Source organism: Kwoniella europaea, chromosome 1, assembly GCF_036810445.1.
Source record: "Kwoniella europaea PYCC6329 chromosome 1, complete sequence".
NCBI lineage: Eukaryota > Fungi > Basidiomycota > Tremellomycetes > Tremellales > Cryptococcaceae > Kwoniella > Kwoniella europaea.
In genome coordinates, this window is record NC_089487.1 from 2,314,864 (window position 1) to 2,333,849 (window position 18,986).

Here is an 18,986-nt window from a genome sequence, read left to right on the forward strand (position 1 = left end):
TCCTATTTCCACATTCCATTTTGTATATTAGATGTCTATATACATCAGGTGATACATCATACATGATATGAATTACATTATCCATCATGCGTGCTACTACAATTTAGCTTTTTCCACTTTGCTTATGGTGACGACTGCTTTACCCCATGTTTTCCTACTTTCTATATCCCTCAGACCTTCACTTACTTTATTTAAACCTATATACGGTTTATCATAGAGCACTGCTTTGACTTTGCCTTCACTTAGGAGTGAAAGGACTTCTTGAGATACTCGAAAGACGGATGATGGGTCTTTGACTATCCAATTTCAATTCAATCATAATGTTAGTGATGAATGCTAGTGGAACGATTGATAGTTGCTTAACTCACCTGCTGTTCCGCCCCAATATACACCCATGACTGAAGCTTGTTTCAACAGTAGTAAATTCGCTGGGATCTGCAACATTAATTTCCCGGTTCAGCTTATCTATCATGAACTAGTGATTGGGTTCGATGGTCGAACTCATGAAAGGCAGTATCGAGGGAGATTAAATTCACCTTTTCGATTGACCCAGCTGCGAATCCCACCACGACTAATCGGGCATTCCAAGCCACGCATTTGAGAGAAGGTATGATCATCCCTATTCATCGTGAGAATAAGTAAAGAAGCTTCCGTGAGATATGAATACGGAGAGATAGTCTTACCAACTGGATCAAATACCACATTCACACCTTTACCTCCAGTTATCCTCATCACTTCTTTCTATATAGGGAAACGCTGCAATCAGACTTGTGCAGATAAGTAGGTTCATGGTGAAGATGTAAACTCACCTGCCAGTCCTTCTGAGTATAATCCACTACTTCATCTGCTTTACCATACTCCTGACATACCTTGCGTTTCGAAGGTGAAGAAGCTGTAGCGATGACCTTACATCCTAGGACTGATCATGCATTCTCCTACATCAGTTATTTCGACTCTGACACATGCGACTTGTCTAATCACCTTTGGCAATTTGACAAGCTGCCAGACCTACTCCTCCCGCACCAGCATGTATCAATACCCATTCGCCTATTACGGTTCTTCCTCAGCTATGATCTGAGCATTATCCATACAAAAGAGATTCACATACCTGCTTTGGCTTTTGCCCTATCTACCAAAGCGACATAACTCGTTGTTGGTGTCCTTCCCTCACCGTATCAGCTCTTGGACACAAGTATATCTAACCAATCAGGTGAGATTCACTCACAAAGGTATAGTAGCAGCTTCCTCGAAGCTCAATTCATTCGGTATAGGCAAAAGGTTTCTCCAACTGACTACTACGTGTTCGGCATATGCTCCCTGGGCGTATCCTGCTACTCGATCTACAGGAAGATGAAGTTATATCAGCTAATTGTATACACGGGGCGGGTGTCCTGGATCAGCTGGTAAATGATGCCTACCTCCCGGCTGGTAAGGACAATCATCAGGTATAGGCGCTGTATGGGAGATGGTTCCTGCTACTTCTGCACCGAGTACGAAGGGAAGTGGTGGTTGGGCTTTATACACGATGACCCATCAGCGAGCAATCAATTTTGTCGATAGCTTCGTCTATAGTAGCTGAAGAATCGACATACTCTGATATTTCCCTTGAGCTTGGAGTATACTATGGATCGTAATTAGTATCAGCTAGATGTCATATGAATATGGTATAATATACCCTTTGGAGGGAAGCTCACTCGAAAAAATTGAGACCAGCTGCATGTACATCTAACAGTACTTCCCCCTTTTCCGTCCTTGGCTTGGGTATCGGTATATCTGAGCTACAAGACATATTGTCAGAGAAGAGCCAACTTGAAAAGGTGGAAAGGACAGGTAGAGGATTAGCTTACACTGATATCTTGCTCGGATGAGCGTGTTCCTTCACTTGAAAAGCTTTCATACTCTATCTGATGGGATCCTAAGACCACTGTGGGATGATTGAATGCTTGAGGGGTGACAAAGATAGAGGGAGAGAACAGGATGAAAGAGGTTGAGTGCTGAGTGGTTGTTGATATAAGTCTGGGCGAGTGTCGGTCATCGCTGTTCGGTCATTTCAATAACCGGCATCCCTCATCCCTCATATCGCACAGTCAGTCCATCCTGTATACATATAGTACAAAACGAAAAGTATAGATAGAGGAAGCCCGACGAGGTCAGATGCATACATCGACAGGTATCACGCATCATCCGAATGACGTGGACTGTAAGATATCAGAAGTACATAGACGTGTGACAGCACTACAGCCCTCAATCCCACAAACTACCAGCTTTCTTCCCATCATTCTCCTCCCTCCCAAACCCATACCCACCTTCTATCGGTCCGGCAAACTGGGCTCGCATAGGAGTGACACCTATATAACCCTTCGCGAAAGCCCAGGCATCAGAGCCGACCGGCAAGCTTTCTACAGGAGGGAACAGGAGCGGTTTCATATTAGGTGCGAAATGAAATCGTAATTGGCCATCATGTTGTTTGAAGTCAGGTGACGAAGGTGCTGGTGTAGGCAGGGCACCTGGTCCAGCTGTAGATGTAGTTGAAGAGTTCGGTGGGATAACGTTGTTTTGAGGTTGATTAGTGGAGGATGAAGGCGATGAACGATTTTGGTTAGAGTTATCTCCTGGATCATAATTCGCTTGTGTCCTTACACAGGGCATTCATTGTCAGATGTGATTGTTACTCTTGTCTGGAACAGTATGAATAGCTGTTCACTCACAACGTAGTAGCCTTGAACAACCTTCCATAAGAGTTTCTCCACATATTCGTCCATGCCGTCTTTCTCCTCCCCACTTCCAAATCACCTTCTACCAGCGGTATATTCACCGAGTAAACCTGCACCAAATGTCTTCCCTTCTCGTGATCCTCATCCCATCCCCAATCGTCAAATAGCTTCTCACATACATCTACAGCTGCGTCCGTAGCCAATTCCAGTACCCTCGAAGTGACGGGTCGAGTGACTACTCCATATGAAACGGCTATACAAGGGATATGATCGGTATGTAATGAGGGTTCGCCAGTCGAAGGTCCAGGAAGAGGTATAGACAGTGCTCCTGCTAATGCTGCACCTAAGGTTCCGGATGATAAGGCAAATGCAGTGGAGGAGTTTCGACCATCTGTATCAAGTGTCAGATTGTTATTCCCATAAATCCAATCATCTAAGCTTACGATTAGGTCCGGATATCACTAAGTCTATTTCACCAGGATAGAGGTTATGCAAAGCTATATTTGTACATGTTGCTGGTGTCTAGATCAGAAGTCCAGATCAGCAAGAATTCATCGAAATCAAGGGAAATGTCTCGAAGCCACTTACACCGGAAAGAAGTATCCACTCCATTGTTTCACCTTCTTTCAGTGGTCTGGGCGTAGTGGTGATATCGCCAGTAAGTCCTTCAGGCTCTAACATCCAGAGTCAGCTGGAACGAATGCGAAGTACACTCGTGAAGGATGAGCTAACCTAGAGGATAAAAGTAGCTCGCCGAGATGACATCGCTGATCGCATACGCTTTGCCGACCCTGCTCGAAAAGTCAGCTACTATGTTAGGTCTCTCCGCACCGACTAGCTTACCATGACTTCTGACAATCCGGTATCACCACTCTCACATCCCAACCCAGACGTGATTGCAGAAGTTTGCAGAATGAGAAGATGTTGGGTGAAGAAGCGCAAGGAGGACCATCATCGTTCTGTGAGCCAGTCTATGAGTTACCCTACCATGCTCAATGGGGCTATGGCTAACTCACTGTAAGTAGTACCACCGGTTTTTCCGCATATGTCTGTAGACGAGGCATCGGGATTGTAAGCGATCAACGATAAGAGAGGGAGCTGTTTGAAAGGAAGCTTGATAGAGATTCAAGATCGATTCAGGATGATCCGCCAATATCGACGTGATAACGGTATATATGTAGAAGCGTAGAGACAGGAGAAGGAGTGAAGAGAAGCGCAGAAGCGAGTAGCACGCAACTTGGCAACCGCAACCTGCAACCTGCATCATGGCCGGTCAAATACGATCAAGGCAGGACATTATGCGGGGGCCCAGGCATACCTTTGAGATGACGGAATCAAATTAGAGTTTGCACTGTACGCTGAACCCGGGGCTGTGTGGCATCTCCGTTTTAAGCGTGGCACCTCCGAGGCTCAGTCAAAAAACGCTCTATTTTCATTCTGGCAAGCAGACACAAATCAGTCACCATCAAGTGCCACACTGACATGATAGGGGAAACACCGATAATTGATCCCTGACTTGGGTTCGAAGTGTCAAGGTCGCTCGCGAGATTAACAAGATCGAAGTGATCAGAAATCCAAGTTGCCACTATACTCTTCATACTTTTGCCTATCAACTTTTCATTCGACTATCATAGTTTGATCTACCTCTCTGGTGAACGGATCAAAATCAAGATGTCGGCTCCACCAGGATTCGGTAATCTTCCGCCTCCGCCAGGGTTCGCTCAACAGCAGCCGAACGGAGAAGGAGAGGATAGTAGGATGGATGGAGATTTCTTTGGTCAATTAAGTCAAGACGAAATTGAAAAGAAGGCTAGAAAATGGAGACAATCGCAAAAGAGGAGATTCGATCCGAAGAGGAGACAAGGTGGTGGTGGTGGAATAGATTTCGGTAAAGCTGTAAGTGATCCATTCCTTTGTGGCGCTCTGAAAAGGCTTTGGCAAGACGATGCAGAAATGGTCAAAATTGATGGTGAGGATGGATGCTGACGAGGCCTCGGAACAGGATTTACCACCTGAACATATTCGAAAGATCATAAAAGATCATGGTGATATGTCAAATAGGAAATTCAGGAATGATAAGCGTGTACATTTAGGAGCATTGAAATATGTACCTCACGCCGTGATGAAGTTGTTGGAGAATATCCCTATGCCTTGGGAGGTGAGTCGAAGCACTTTTCAGTGGAATCGGAATCTATCTGATATAATCTATTGTAAAATATTGTAGCAAGTACGGGAAGTGCCGGTGTTGTATCATATTTCGGGTGCCATCACATTCGTGAATGAGGTGCCTCAAGTGATTGAACCAGTGGTAAGTTCAGCTGTTTTTCTTCGCAGAAGGCATCAAGCTGATAAATAACGGTACAGTATCACGCACAATGGGCATCAATGTGGCTCGCGATGAGACGAGAGAAGCGAGATCGACGACATTTCAAGCGGATGCGATTCCCGCCATTTGACGACGAAGAGCCACCGATGGATTATGGAGATAACGTATTAGATGTGGAGCCATTAGAAGCAATTCAATTGGAATTGGATGAAGAAGATGACGAAGCGATATTAGATTGGTTCTATGATCCTAAACCATTATTGGATACTCCCCATGTGAACGGATCAAGCTACAAATATTTCCAATTATCTTTACCTCAATTAGCCAACTTGTATCGAATCGGTCGACAGTTATTATCGGATTATTCAGATAACAACGCTTTCTACCTATTCGACAAGAAGAGTTTCTTCACTGCTAAAGCTTTGAATATCGCTTTACCTGGTGGACCTAAATTCGAACCATTATATAGGGATACTGAAGCATTCGACGAAGATTGGAACGAATTCAACGATATAAACAAAGTTATCATTCGTGGTGTGATCAGATCCGAATACAAAGTGGCTTTCCCCCATTTATATAACAGTGTACCTCGATCAGTCCATATTGGACCATATCACGAACCGAAGAACGTCTATATCAAGACTGACGATCCGGACCTCCCAGCATTTTACTTTGATCCACTCATCAACCCCATCTCTCAACGTGTGGTTCAAGAAGCTCATACACCGCTGGTATCTCATGAAGATGCTGTGTTCGGATTTGGTAATGAGGAAGACGAAGAGTTTGAATTACCAGATGAACTTGAACCATTTTTAGATACCAAGGATCTCAGTAATGATAATACTGCAGATGCCATTGCGTTATATTGGGCACCATACCCATATAATCTACGAAGTGGAAAAACAAAGAGAGCTCAAGATGTACCTTTAATCAAGAATTTCTATTTGGAACATTGTCCCGCCGATCAACCCGTTAAAATCAGAGTATCGTATCAGAAATTACTCAAGGTATACGTTCTCAATGCCTTACATCATAAACGACCTAAAGCAATGGCAAAGCGAAACTTATTTAGATCATTGAAAAACACAAAATTCTTCCAAACCACGAATCTAGATTGGGTAGAGGCTGGTTTACAAGTTTGTCGACAAGGTTATAACATGTTGAATCTATTGATTCATCGAAAGAATTTGAATTATCTTCATTTGGATTATAACATGAATTTGAAACCTATCAAGACTCTTACAACGAAAGAAAGGAAGAAATCAAGATTTGGAAATGCTTTCCATCTCTGTCGAGAAATTCTACGATTGACCAAATTGATCGTAGATGCTCATGTTCAATTTAGATTGGGTAATGTCGATGCGTTCCAATTGGCCGACGGTCTTCAATATATGTTCGCCCACGTTGGTCAATTGACGGGAATGTACAGATACAAGTACAAGTTGATGAAGCAGATTAGAATGTGTAAAGACTTGAAACACTTGATATACTCTAGATTCAACACTGGTCCAGTAGGTAAAGGTCCAGGTGTAGGTTTTTGGGCACCAGGATGGAGAGTTTGGCTGTTCTTCATGAGAGGAATAGTACCATTGTTAGAAAGGTGGTTGGGTAATTTGTTAGCAAGACAATTCGAAGGTAGAAACTCGAAGGGAACTGCTAAGACTGTGACCAAGCAGAGAGTGGAGTCTCATTTCGACTTGGAGTTGAGAGCGGCAGTCATGCACGACATCTTAGAGTGAGTTTTGGCATCCATCTGTATAGTGTAATAGGCGGAATTTATGATAGCTAGGGTTGATGTATGGTGGAATTGGTGGAAGTGTGGCGAATGTGGCTCTACCTTCCCTTCCTCTCTCCCTCTGTCCGCCTATGTCATGATGGTGCTGCATCTCGTGTTCACACAAGCTGACCTATTACTTGATTCGCAGTATGATGCCCGAGAGTATCAAGGCCAACAAAGCGAAGACCATTCTACAGCACCTTTCTGAAGCTTGGCGATGCTGGAAAGCCAACATCCCTTGGAAAGTTCCCGGTATGCCCGCTGCCATTGAGAACATCATCTTGAGATACATCAAGAGCAAGGCCGACTGGTGGAGCTCAGTTGCACACTACAACAGGTTAGCTTTTGTTTGAGCTCTTTTACATCTTTGGGGACTTGACTGACCATTTTCCCATCGACAGAGAACGAATAAGACGAGGTGCCACCGTTGACAAGGCTGTCGTCCGAAAGAATCTCGGTCGATTGACTCGTCTGTACCTCAAAGCCGAACAGGAAAGACAGAACGGGTACCTCAAAGATGGTCCTTACATCTCTTCAGAGGAAGCTGTAGCCATTTACACATCTACGGTCCATTGGTTGGAATCTAGGAAATTCGCTCCTATCCCCTTCCCTCCATTATCCTACAAACACGATACCAAATTACTCGTACTTGCTTTGGAGAAGCTCAAGGAGGCTTACTCGGTACATGGTAGATTGAATCAATCGCAGAGAGAAGAATTAGCTTTGGTCGAACAAGCTTATGATAACCCTCACGAATGTTTATCCCGAATCAAGAGATTACTCTTAACTCAACGAGCGTTCAAAGAAGCTGGTATAGAATTCTTCGATACGTATGATAAGCTCATTCCATGCTATGATATCGAACCTGTAGAGAAGATTACGGATGCCTATCTGGATCAGTTCTTATGGTACGAAGCCGATAAAAGAGGATTATTCCCCAACTGGATTAAACCTTCAGATAATGAACCTCCTCCTCTCTTGGTGTACAAATGGTGTCAAGGTATCAACAACCTCACGGATATCTGGGATACCTCAGATGGAGAATGTGTGGTCATGATGGAAACCGTTCTTTCGAGGGTATACGAGAAAGTAGATTTTACCTTGTTGAACAGGTTGTTGAGGTTGATTTTGGATCATAACTTGGCGGATTACATTACTGCTAAGAACAACATGTGAGTGCTTTCCTTCATCCCCCCCCTCTTCGTCTACTCCTATGTTCTCTCCTTCCGTCCTTTCCTCCCTCTATTCGCCTCTGTTCGCCCCTGCCCCTGAGCGTCTCGTCTACGGACTACTTTTACCTTCTGTAATATACACTGACAATCTATGTGATGCAGCACTCTCACCTTCAAAGACATGTCTCACGTCAACGCGTACGGTATGATCAGAGGTTTACAATTCTCCTCATTCGTATTCCAGTTCTACGGCTTGGTGTTGGATCTCCTCATCCTCGGTCTGCAAAGAGCGAGTGAGCTTGCTGGGCCACCTGGTGCACCAAATGGTAAGTCAATACGTACCCAAAAAGTTTGTGGCGGATTGCCACCAGATAATTTGATCGTTGTGGCAAAATTCTCCTGCTGGAGTCTGAGCTGACTTGGCTATTCTGTTCGTCTTGTGATATAGGTTTCCTCCAATTCCGGGACTCCGAGACCGAAACCCGACATCCTATCAGGTTCTACACCCGATACGTCGACCGAATTCACATCTTATTCCGATTCACTTCCGATGAAGCGCGAGATCTCATCCAACGATACCTCAGTGCCAACCCTGATCCGAATAACGAGAATATGCACAACTACAACAACAAGCGATGTTGGCCCAAGGACTGTAGGATGAGATTGAACAAGCATGATGTCAATTTGGGTAGAGCAGTATGGTGGAACGTTAAATCTTCATTACCAAGATCATTGACTACGATAGAATGGGAAGATTCCTTCTGTTCCGTTTACTCCAAGGATAATCCTCAACTCCTATTCTCCATGTGTGGTTTTGAAGTTCGAATCTTACCTAGAATCAGAACGCAACATGGAGAACAATACTCGCTTAAAGATGGCGTTTGGAACTTGACTCAGGAATCTACTAAAGAAAGGACCGCTCAAGCTTTCCTCCGAGTTTCCGACCAAGGTGTAAACGATTTCAACAATCGAATTAGACAAGTTCTGATGAGTTCTGGAAGCGCGACTTTCAGTAAGGTGATCAATAAGCAAGTCTATTTCTACCTGTTTATGACCTTCCCGGATTTTTTCAGATTTTTTTCAGAATTTATACGCCCATTTTTCGATATTTTTTGGCTTTTTTCACCATACCTTCCCCTTCTCCGTGCCTTTCTTCTTCTCATGCAGGGTCTGTGCTAACATCTTATACTTGTCTCTGTAGATGGAATACCGCTCTCATCGGTCTGATGACATATTACCGAGAAGCGGTGGTCCATACCAACGAATTGCTTGACTCCCTCGTCAAAGCTGAAAATAAGGTTCAGACCCGAGTCAAGGTAGGATTGAACTCCAAGATGCCTTCGAGATTCCCTCCTTGTGTCTTTTACTCTCCTAAGGAATTAGGTGGTTTGGGAATGTTATCAATGGGTTTCGTCTTGATACCTCAATCCGATCTCAGATGGTCGAAGCAAACCGATAGTGGCGGTATCACCCACTTCCGATCCGGTATGACTCACGAGGAAGATCAACTTATTCCCAACTTGTATCGATACCTCCAACCGTGGGAGGCAGAGTTCCTGGACTCTGCTAGAGTATGGTCCGAATATGCTATGAAGAGAAAGGAAGCTACTGCCTCGAATAGACGATTGACCTTGGAAGATTTAGAAGATTCATGGGATAGAGGTATTCCCCGAGTCAACACCTTGTTCCAGAAAGATCGACATACGCTCGCGTACGATAAGGGATGGAGAGTCAGAGCGTACTTCTCACAGTATTTCAGATTGCGAAACCAACCTTTCATCTGGACCAATAACAGACATGATGGTAAATTGTGGAACCTCAACTCTTACCGAGTAGATGTGATTGCGGCTTTGGGTGGTGTAGAAGGTATTTTGGAACACTCCCTCTTCAAGGGTACTGCTTTCCCAACTTGGGAGGGTCTTTTCTGGGAGAAAGCATCTGGTAAGTGGCAATATACAAACCTTGTACACGTCATCGCCATCATCTAACCGGTCGTTGCCACCATCCGCCACATTCATTCACCATCTTTCCTCCTTCGATAAAACGTTTGCTAATCGATTTTTTGACAGGTTTCGAGGAATCTATGAAGTACAAGAAGCTTACCAACGCCCAGAGATCGGGTCTTTCGCAGATCCCAGTGAGCTCATTTCCATGCGATCTTTCCTTGTCTTAAAAAATCATCCCCTTCGCTTCACCATCTCTCCCCCACCTTCTCCCTTCTTGCCATGTCTTTTGCTGACTTGCATCAATAGAATCGACGGTTCACCATGTGGTGGTCACCCACGATCAACCGAGCCAACGTTTATGTAAGTCCCATTGTCTAGATCACGTTGCAGAAAGCAGAATTGGTTTTCTCGTCCCAGAGGCCATTTCTCTTTTTCTTCGGCAACGCTGATTTTCTTTCTTCACAGGTTGGTTTCCAAGTGCAATTAGATCTTACTGGAGTCTTCATGCACGGAAAATTGCCCACACTGTATGTCCCTTTCTTCTTCATGCATAAACCGAGCTGACTTTGTTTGTAGGAAAATATCGTTTATCCAGATCTTCAGAGCGCATTTGTGGCAGAGTGAGTTCCTTCTGCCACTCCCGCCCATTGCAAACACTCGCTGACTTGCTTTGCAGAGATCCACGAGTCCGTTACGATGGATTTATGTCAAGTGTTCGACCAGGAGCTCGAGGCTTTACAAATCGAGACTGTCCAAAAGGAAACTATTCACCCTAGAAAGTCATACAAGATGAACTCTTCCGCTTCGGACATTCTTTTGTTCTCTTCCTACAAATGGCAGATATCTCGACCATCTTTGCTTACCGACAACAGAGATACCTTTGATGGTACTACCTCCAACAAGTACTGGTTAGATATCCAATTGAGATGGGGTGATTTCGATTCTCACGATATCGAACGATACGCTCGAGCCAAGTTCCTCGATTACTCTTCCGACAGTCAATCGATCTACCCTTCACCTACTGGTGTGTTGATCGCTATCGACTTGGCATACAACCTTTACTCGGCATATGGTAATTACTTCCCCGGAATGAAACCCCTTCTTCAACAAGCTATGGCCAAGATCATGAAAGCCAATCCTGCTCTTTACGTATTGAGAGAACGAATTAGAAAAGGTCTTCAGTTATATTCATCCGAACCTACCGAACCATATTTGAACTCTTCCAACTATTCTGAATTGTTCTCCAACCAGATTATCTGGTTTGTTGACGATACCAACGTATATCGAGTTACTGTCCACAAGACATTCGAAGGTAACTTGACAACCAAACCTATCAATGGTGCAATCTTCATTTTCAACCCCCGAACAGGTCAATTGTTCTTGAAGATCATTCATACATCAGTATGGGCAGGTCAGAAACGTTTGGGTCAATTGGCAAAATGGAAGACTGCCGAAGAAGTCGCTGCATTGGTCAGATCGTTACCCGTTGAAGAACAACCTAAACAAGTTATCGTCACTAGAAAAGGAATGTTGGATCCATTAGAAGTTCACTTGTTAGATTTCCCTAACATCGTTATCAAAGGTTCAGAATTGCAATTGCCATTCCAAGCTACGTTGAAGATGGAGAAATTCGGTGACTTGATCTTGGTGAGTATACTTCGGAAACATTCTCATTCTCCTCTCGCACCCTCCCATTCCCCTACTTCCCTGCCAATCGTCTCCCCCTATCCCAATCTCTACTCCACTCTTCGCCCTGCCTTTTCCCATTTCCCCTTCTTCGCACCACTACTACCACTGCCGTCTCCCTTCCGCCTCTCTTCCTTCTCCACTCCACTCCACTCGTCCTGTCCCTGCTCATTCCTCGCTTGCATCCTTGTGCCCCACCTAACATGCATACTGCTCAAGGTATGCATGCATTTCATGGGTCAGAGGTGACGAGGTGAGAAGGGGAAGAAGTGGAGTGGCAAAGTGGCAAAAAGTGGCGGTTGGGTTGGGGTTGTCACTGGCATCTTCACCGAACATACTTATTTCATTCGTTATTCATCGCTGACTTGTCCATTCACTCTCTAGCGTGCTACACAACCCCAGATGGTCTTGTTCAACCTGTACGACGATTGGCTCAAATCCATCTCATCATACACCGCTTTCTCGCGACTTATTCTCATCCTTCGAGCCCTTCATGTCAACAATGAGAAAGCCAAGATCATCCTTCGTCCAGATCGAAGCACTATCACTGAGTCTTACCACATATTCCCATCGTTAAGTGATGACCAATGGATGTGAGATTCAATTCTCTACCTCATTTCTGTCTTTTCGAGCTTTGAACGCTGATTTTCGCCTTTTTCCTGATCATAGGAGCGTCGAGGTTGCCCTTAAAGATCTTATCTTGGCCGACTTCGGTAAACGAAACTCAGTCAATGTCGCTTCGCTCACCGCTTCCGAAATTCGAGATATCATTTTGGGTATGGAGATCGCTGCTCCATCTGTTCAGAGACAACAGATGGCCGAAATTGAAAAGACCACCGAAGCTCAATCTCAAGTCACCGCTCTTCAAACTAAGACTACCAACATCCACGGTGATGAGATTGTCGTAACCACCACGACCAACTACGAACAACAGACATTCGCATCTAAGTCCGATTGGAGAGTACGAGCCATCTCAGCTACCAACTTGCCTTTACGTGTTAACCACATTTTCGTTGGCAATGATGATGTGAAGGATGATGCTGGTTCATTCACCTATGTTATACCCAAGAATGTCCTCAAGACATTTATTGTTAATGGTGATCTTCGAACTCAAGTTGTAGCTTATCTTTACGGTGCTAGTCCACCTGATAATCCCCAAGTTAAAGAGATCAAGGCTGTTGCCTGGGTACCTCAACGAGGAAGTAACAATGGAGTCGAACTTCCAGCTACTTTACCCAAACATGATTTCTTACTTAAAGATTTAGAACCATTAGGATGGATTAAGACTCAGTCTCAGGAATTGAACCATCTCTCACCGGCTGATGTCACCACTCAAGCTAAGATCATGGCCAACCATTCGGAATGGGGACCACAATCGATCTGCGTAACCTGCGCTTTCACCCCTGGTTCGGTATCGCTCAACGCATGGGAATTGACTGTAGCTGGATTCGAATGGGGAAGGAAGAACCAAGATGTTACAGGACAAAATCCAGGATTTAACCCATCTATGGCAAATAGAGTACAACTCCTTTTGTCAGATAGGATTTTGGGTATGACCTTGGTTCCGGAAGGTGGTGTATGGAATTATGGTGTTGGTTTAACTCAATCGTGGAGCGATAAGCTACCGTATAGCATGACTTTGGATAAGCCTGAATCTTTCTGGGCTCCTTGTCACAGACCTGTAAGTTATATATTCATCGCCCGCTCTGCTATGTGGAGTACCGAGACTGACTTTGTGATTTTCTATCAGAACGCTTTCCTCAACTTCGCTTCGATGGAGGGTGACGATGCCGCTGACGTAGAGAATAGTCTTGAATAAGCCCATGAGGTGATGAGCTGGAGATGGGGTTATAGTTTGGATATATATTTTATAAAAAGGAAAATCAAAATGCGCACTAGTCAAAGTGCTATCGATCTTATATAGGTAATTATGTTTGTATTTGTAGAGTATATGAATTTCTCATGCCATGTCAAAACGTTTTGCAAGATAGCCAAGCCAGTTCAATTCAATCACTGTATTAGTAGTTAGGTGGTGTGATCTTTCCATCTGCCTCCAGTTTCAAGGTATGTATAAATGCATATGAATGACATTCAGATATATGATCTAATTGTATATTAAAAATGCAATGATATATTCTATATGTCTATTCGCCCTAATTCTACAACTGCGTAATGATTTGAAATGTGGTTGTTGTTGGACCAAGATTAGATTTGGTCAACGGCTCGTTCAGTGTTGGCCTTTTGTTCTTTGACGAATTGTCTTCGTTTCTCCCAGAATTCAGGGTTGACAGTGATGAGTTTTTGCTATATCAACCGATCTCACATCAGCAATTGATCAAATAGACGAGAGAAGACAAGTTGCAAGAAGGTCTTGCTGATGGGGGCATTTAATGAGATAAGATGAAATGGGAAGTTGTATACTCACGTTGGTGTCGTGAGTGATCTTGTCCCAAGGTCTCCAGTCACCGTGTCTGTCCCAAACGACCTCAGGTCCTTGAGAGAGTCTGTAGAGGTAGTAAGAAGCACCACCAACAGCGAGACCAACGATACTACAAATTCAATAACACTCAAAAGTCAGCTTACTGTGCCTCATTCAAACTTTGTTGCCATTGCCGCGGCAGTGGATGTCTGTGCCAAGATAAAATCTTTCATTCGGCCGATCTCATTCTTTACCCAGCATACCCAACCCAAATCCTATATTGACATGATGGTCGAAGTATGAAAGTAGAACTCACCCAAAGATAGGGAGGGTCTCAGCAGGAGCCCATTTCTTGAGGAAAGCTCGGTTCTATAAACATACCACCATGATCAGCACCGAGTCCGAAAAAAACAAAAATGATTTGTATTTTTCGACAGATTATTTGTATTTTACGGGTGATTTCGGAAAACGTCGTCGATATGGTCTGAAGTGTGTACAAAGAGATAGATCACTCACCATGATGATTGATTGATATAGATACAGGTGTCAACGAAACTTAGGAGAGATCTAACGATCTTTTTGATATTTTGATACAATTGAAAAAGAGATGAAGAAGAGACAAAACAGGTTTTTTTTTTTCGTCAACACATCAAAATATTTATACCTGTTGATAGGTTGGCTGTACGTTATGCATTTTTCCAAACCAATCCAATCCCCCAAGCTTGAGCCTGGGGCATAGGAAGTGCCGTTCTGCACTTGAGAAATAATCGAGGGTCAATTTCATTAAACCAGCCTCGATCATCTATCCAGAATTTCAACTGGAATGCGGGTCGGATAAAAACGGATTTCCGCGCCGAAGAAACACGTTTCACTGGCATGCCTACATCCTGGCAAAGTTACTGGCTTTAGCTCCCAAAACCAGGCGTGCGCAGAAGGCATCTCCCTTCGTGTCACGCCTAGCTTGTTCAGCTTGGGGCCTCACAAATTGAGTCAAAAGTGCAGTTTATGGGTTTATCTGAAATTTCAGATAACATAGATATGGATAGACCATAAACTATCTTCTCGAGCTTCAGAGCGGTATCATAAGCTGAACTCGCATCACAATGTCAGATCCAGCTTTCACCCAACAAGTAGCTGAGAAAGCTTCCACCATCACTCTTTCTCCTGAGAAGGAAGCAGAGTACGAGAGGATCACCAGAAGTTTACAGGAATACACCGGTGGAGATATCATCAGAAAGGTATTAGCGGATGGAGAGACGGTGAGAGCGTATTGGGGTAGGTATTTGCTACATATCTCAAGATCTCAGCGTGTGATAGCTCTGTGTCAGTAGCTAACATACATCGCAATAGGAACCGCTACTACCGGTAGACGTGAGTTTTCTTTCACTCTGTAACTCCTCAATTGGATTGCATGGGAAAATGAAATGCTGATATCTGTTTTTATCTAGCTCACATTGCCTACTGCGTGCCTCTGGTAAAGATCGCAGACTTCTTGACTGCTGGTGTGCATGTGAAGATCCTACTAGCAGGTGAGCTAATCTTCAACCAATGTCCCCGAACATGAAGCTTATTCTAACGATTATTGTCATTGCAGATGTATGTGTATTTTCAGATCCTTTGACAACGCTGTCCAACATGTTCTGACAGAGCCTGATGCACAGCTCCATGCCTTCCTTGACGCTTCGAAATCTACTCTTCAAACCGTTCAATACCGAGTCAAATACTACTCAATTCTCCTCAAAACTGTGTTCACGGTTCTTGGTGTGCCCATTGACAAGCTCGAGTTTGTAACCGGAACAAGCTACCAGTTGAAAGCGGATTACACTTTGGATGTCTACAAGTGAGTTCTTTTGCATATTGCAATCAGCATCGTACTTGGCTGATGGTTGAATTCTTGTAGATTCCACGCTCTCACCTCAACAAGGGAAGCTGAACATGCCGGAGCGGATGTAGTGAAGGAATCCGAATCACCTTTGATGAGCAGTCTCCTTTACCCTGGTCTTCAAGCATTAGATGAACAGTACTTGGACGTACATATGCAGTTCGGTGGTGTTGACCAGGTTAGCTTTCCTTGTAACACTCGTCGAATTTCAGCTGATTAATGCTGTCGCAGCGAAAAATCTTCATGTACGCTGCTCATTTCCTTCCGCGATTAGGCTACGCCAAACGAGCACACTTGATGAACGCTATGGTACCTGGGTTATCAGGAGGTAAAATGTCGGCATCCGACCCTAAATCCAAGATTGATTTCCTTGATACGCCAGCAGACATCAAATCGAAGATCAAAGCTGCCTTATGTCCACCTGGAGAAGTAGAGAACAATGGTGTATTAGCATTTATCAAAGCTGTATTAATACCTGTCCAAGCGTTGAGAAATGAACAAGCTTCAAACAAGGGTGAAAAAGCACCAGTGGGAGAAGGAAGTTTTGTCAGTGCTGGTGCACCCGAGGGAACCTTGTTCAGTATCACCAGGCCTGAAAAATTCGGTGGAGATGTCCATTTCTCATCTTACGAAGAGTTGGAAAAGGCCTATGTGGCTGAACAAGTCCATCCTGGAGATTTGAAAGGTGCTGTGACGGACGCTTTGATCAACCTTTTGGCTCCTATCAGAAAAGCATTCGAGGAAGATAAAGAATGGCAAGAAGTTGAGAAGTTGGCTTATCCTGATACGTCTGCTGCTCCAGCTGCCGCTGATAAGAAAGTTGTAAGTATTTAAACTTTTCTCCACATGACATGCCAGCTTTGCTGTGTCTGTTAGACTAACGGCTGATGCTCCTCATCTCCACAGAAAAAGAAGGATGTGAGGAAATCGGCACCAACTGAGGAAGAAAGAGCAGCTTTACGAGCGGCGAAAGAGAAGGAGAAAGCGGAGAAAGCAGCTGCCAAAGCTACTGCTGAAGGAAACCCATTGAAACCTGCTGAACTCCAGAAATCCTCTCAAGCGGCTGCCGAAGCCTCTCCTTCTGCTGCCATCGCCAGTGGAAGCGGTTCTTCATCTACATCATGTGTCACTTCGACCAATCTACCGAAACTCAAACTACTTGCTAAAGGGAAAGTAAGGGATATTTACGCCTTACCTGCGGCTGAAGACCAAGACAAGTTGTTGTTCGTTGCTACGGATAGGATGAGTGCTTTTGATGTGATCATGAACAATGTAAGCTGCCGTTTCAAATATATGGATACGCCAGCTGACGCGTTTCGAATATGTAGGGCATTCCATCAAAGGGTATCACACTTACTACCCTCTCCTTATTCTGGTTTGACAAACTCAAGCATATCATCCCCAATCACGTCCTTACACCCTCCCCTGCATCATGCCTGGCCTCTCCCGCAGATGCTTGGTCGGAATTCCCTAGATCATTAGACGAATACAGAGATCAGTTAGAAGGAAGAAGTATGATTGTGAAGAAGTGCGAGGTCGTCAAGATCGAAGCTATTGTCAGGGGTTATATCACTGGTTCGCTCTGATCTGTTTATCCAATATTTTCAAACCGCGAGCTCACGATATGACTGTTTAGGTTCCGCTTGGTCTGAATACAAGAAATCCCAGACTGTCCATGGTATCTCCATGCCAGCGGGATTAGTCGAATCTCAGAAGCTGCCTAAACCACTGTTCACACCTTCTACCAAAGCCGATCAAGGTGAACACGATGAGAATATCCATCCTGACAAAGGTGAGCCAGATGGGAGCGCCCGGAAGAGCAGAACAATGATCTGACGTGAGACATCTGTTGCTATTTGTTTACAGTCAAAGACATTTGTGGACCTGAACTTGCCGAGGAAATTGAAAAAGTCGCTATACAGCTCTACACCGAGGCTTCCGATTACGCTTTGGAAAGAGGATTGATCTTGGCCGATACCAAATTTGAATTTGGTTTATTACCTGATCCATCTTCTCCCAACAAAACACAACTTATATTGATAGATGAAGTTCTTACACCCGATTCATCAAGATATTGGTCTTCTTCCGAATACGTCCAAGGCAAACCTCAAGCTTCGTTCGACAAGCAATACTTAAGAGATTGGCTTATCAAAGAAGGTCTTAAAGCCAAAGAAGATGTAACTTTACCTCAACACGTAGTAGCTGAGACTAAAAGGAAATATGAAGAAGCGAGAGATAGAGTGATGGGTTTAGGTGAATTTGGTAAACATGGTAAGATCGGGGTCAGAGCTGGAGATGAAGATCTGGGATTGCAGACTGATCAGGTGGAAGATGCGATTCAGTCTGAAGCAAGAGATAGACTGATAGGTGGTAAACATGGTAAAATTGGAGTCAAAGCTGGAGATGAAGATCTCGAACTGCAGACTGATCAGGTGGAGGATGCGATCCAGTCTGAAGCAAGAGATAGACTGATAGGTGGTAAACATGGTAAAATTGGAGTCAAAGCTGGAGATGAAGATCTGGGATTGCAGACTGATCAGGTGGAGGATGCGATCCAGTCAGAGGCTAGAAAGTTGTAAAGTCGGAGGGGTTAAAGATAGAGTTGGGTTTGGGTTTGTATAGGTATATATAGATAGAGTAGAATTCTATTGAGATGGATATGTTCTTTTTCATATGCTTGCCACTGGGCCTTCGCGCAGATGCAGCCAGTACATGGCTTTGTCGAGCGTTTACTATGCTCTTCGAGTGGTCCCATCAGATGATCACTCTACAGTACAAAGTGGAAGTAGATAATCTCAGCTTTAAAGCTAGAGTGGAGGTTGTTCAGCGGTTCCGTGGAAACCGAAACCATCCTCTTCGCTCATTTTGCAAAACAGCATTCATCGCTCGCATGGTTTATATAATAAACTGATTAGGCTGAACCGAGAATCCGACTGATTCGATTGGCCATAGACCTCTGCACACATCAAAAATCGATTTAAAAGCGTTTATACCATCTCATTCGTCATTTCACTTTGTTGTCGAAGATCGACATATCGATATCCTCCCTTCTTCTCTCCCTCAT

The 18,986-nt window shown here is 44.2% G+C and overlaps 5 protein-coding genes across 5 annotated transcripts; 2 read left to right on the plus strand and 3 right to left on the minus strand.

Annotated features, from left to right (window-relative positions):
- Window positions 1-96: 96 nt before the first annotated feature.
- Window positions 97-1,897, minus strand: V865_000865 (uncharacterized protein; the record flags this gene model as incomplete). Its single annotated transcript, XM_066224693.1, has 12 exons — window positions 97-296; window positions 369-435; window positions 537-619; window positions 684-741; window positions 810-919; window positions 982-1,047; window positions 1,109-1,161; window positions 1,226-1,340; window positions 1,419-1,514; window positions 1,593-1,621; window positions 1,695-1,778; window positions 1,848-1,897. 12 exons carry the CDS (start codon window positions 1,895-1,897, stop codon window positions 97-99), a joined length of 1,011 nt encoding a protein of 336 aa, XP_066080790.1.
- A 347-nt stretch (window positions 1,898-2,244) lies between these two features.
- V865_000866 (5'/3'-nucleotidase SurE) lies at window positions 2,245-3,778 on the minus strand (the record flags this gene model as incomplete). The annotated part of the gene is made up of 7 exons (XM_066224694.1): window positions 2,245-2,635; window positions 2,709-3,105; window positions 3,158-3,236; window positions 3,303-3,388; window positions 3,447-3,505; window positions 3,558-3,673; window positions 3,731-3,778. 7 exons carry the CDS (start codon window positions 3,776-3,778, stop codon window positions 2,245-2,247), a joined length of 1,176 nt encoding a protein of 391 aa, XP_066080791.1.
- Window positions 3,779-4,385: 607 nt separating this feature from the next.
- Window positions 4,386-13,440, plus strand: V865_000867 (pre-mRNA-processing-splicing factor 8; the record flags this gene model as incomplete). Its single annotated transcript, XM_066224695.1, has 17 exons — window positions 4,386-4,610; window positions 4,717-4,872; window positions 4,939-5,022; window positions 5,079-6,775; window positions 6,966-7,154; window positions 7,219-7,989; window positions 8,152-8,315; window positions 8,438-9,035; window positions 9,191-9,930; window positions 10,059-10,126; window positions 10,242-10,295; window positions 10,401-10,462; window positions 10,512-10,555; window positions 10,612-11,582; window positions 12,006-12,214; window positions 12,291-13,302; window positions 13,372-13,440. The coding sequence occupies 17 exons, from the start codon at window positions 4,386-4,388 to the stop codon at window positions 13,438-13,440; spliced, it is 7,113 nt and encodes a 2,370-aa protein (XP_066080792.1).
- A 386-nt stretch (window positions 13,441-13,826) lies between these two features.
- Window positions 13,827-14,559, minus strand: V865_000868 (uncharacterized protein; the record flags this gene model as incomplete). Its single annotated transcript, XM_066224696.1, has 4 exons — window positions 13,827-13,925; window positions 14,047-14,170; window positions 14,357-14,409; window positions 14,557-14,559. The coding sequence occupies 4 exons, from the start codon at window positions 14,557-14,559 to the stop codon at window positions 13,827-13,829; spliced, it is 279 nt and encodes a 92-aa protein (XP_066080793.1).
- Window positions 14,560-15,143: 584 nt separating this feature from the next.
- On the plus strand, window positions 15,144-18,501 carry V865_000869 (phosphoribosylaminoimidazolesuccinocarboxamide synthase; the record flags this gene model as incomplete). Its single annotated transcript, XM_066224697.1, has 10 exons — window positions 15,144-15,315; window positions 15,391-15,411; window positions 15,489-15,569; window positions 15,688-15,880; window positions 15,941-16,100; window positions 16,154-16,744; window positions 16,829-17,194; window positions 17,251-17,497; window positions 17,559-17,714; window positions 17,789-18,501. The coding sequence occupies 10 exons, from the start codon at window positions 15,144-15,146 to the stop codon at window positions 18,499-18,501; spliced, it is 2,700 nt and encodes an 899-aa protein (XP_066080794.1).
- Between the last annotated feature and the right edge of the window lie 485 nt (window positions 18,502-18,986).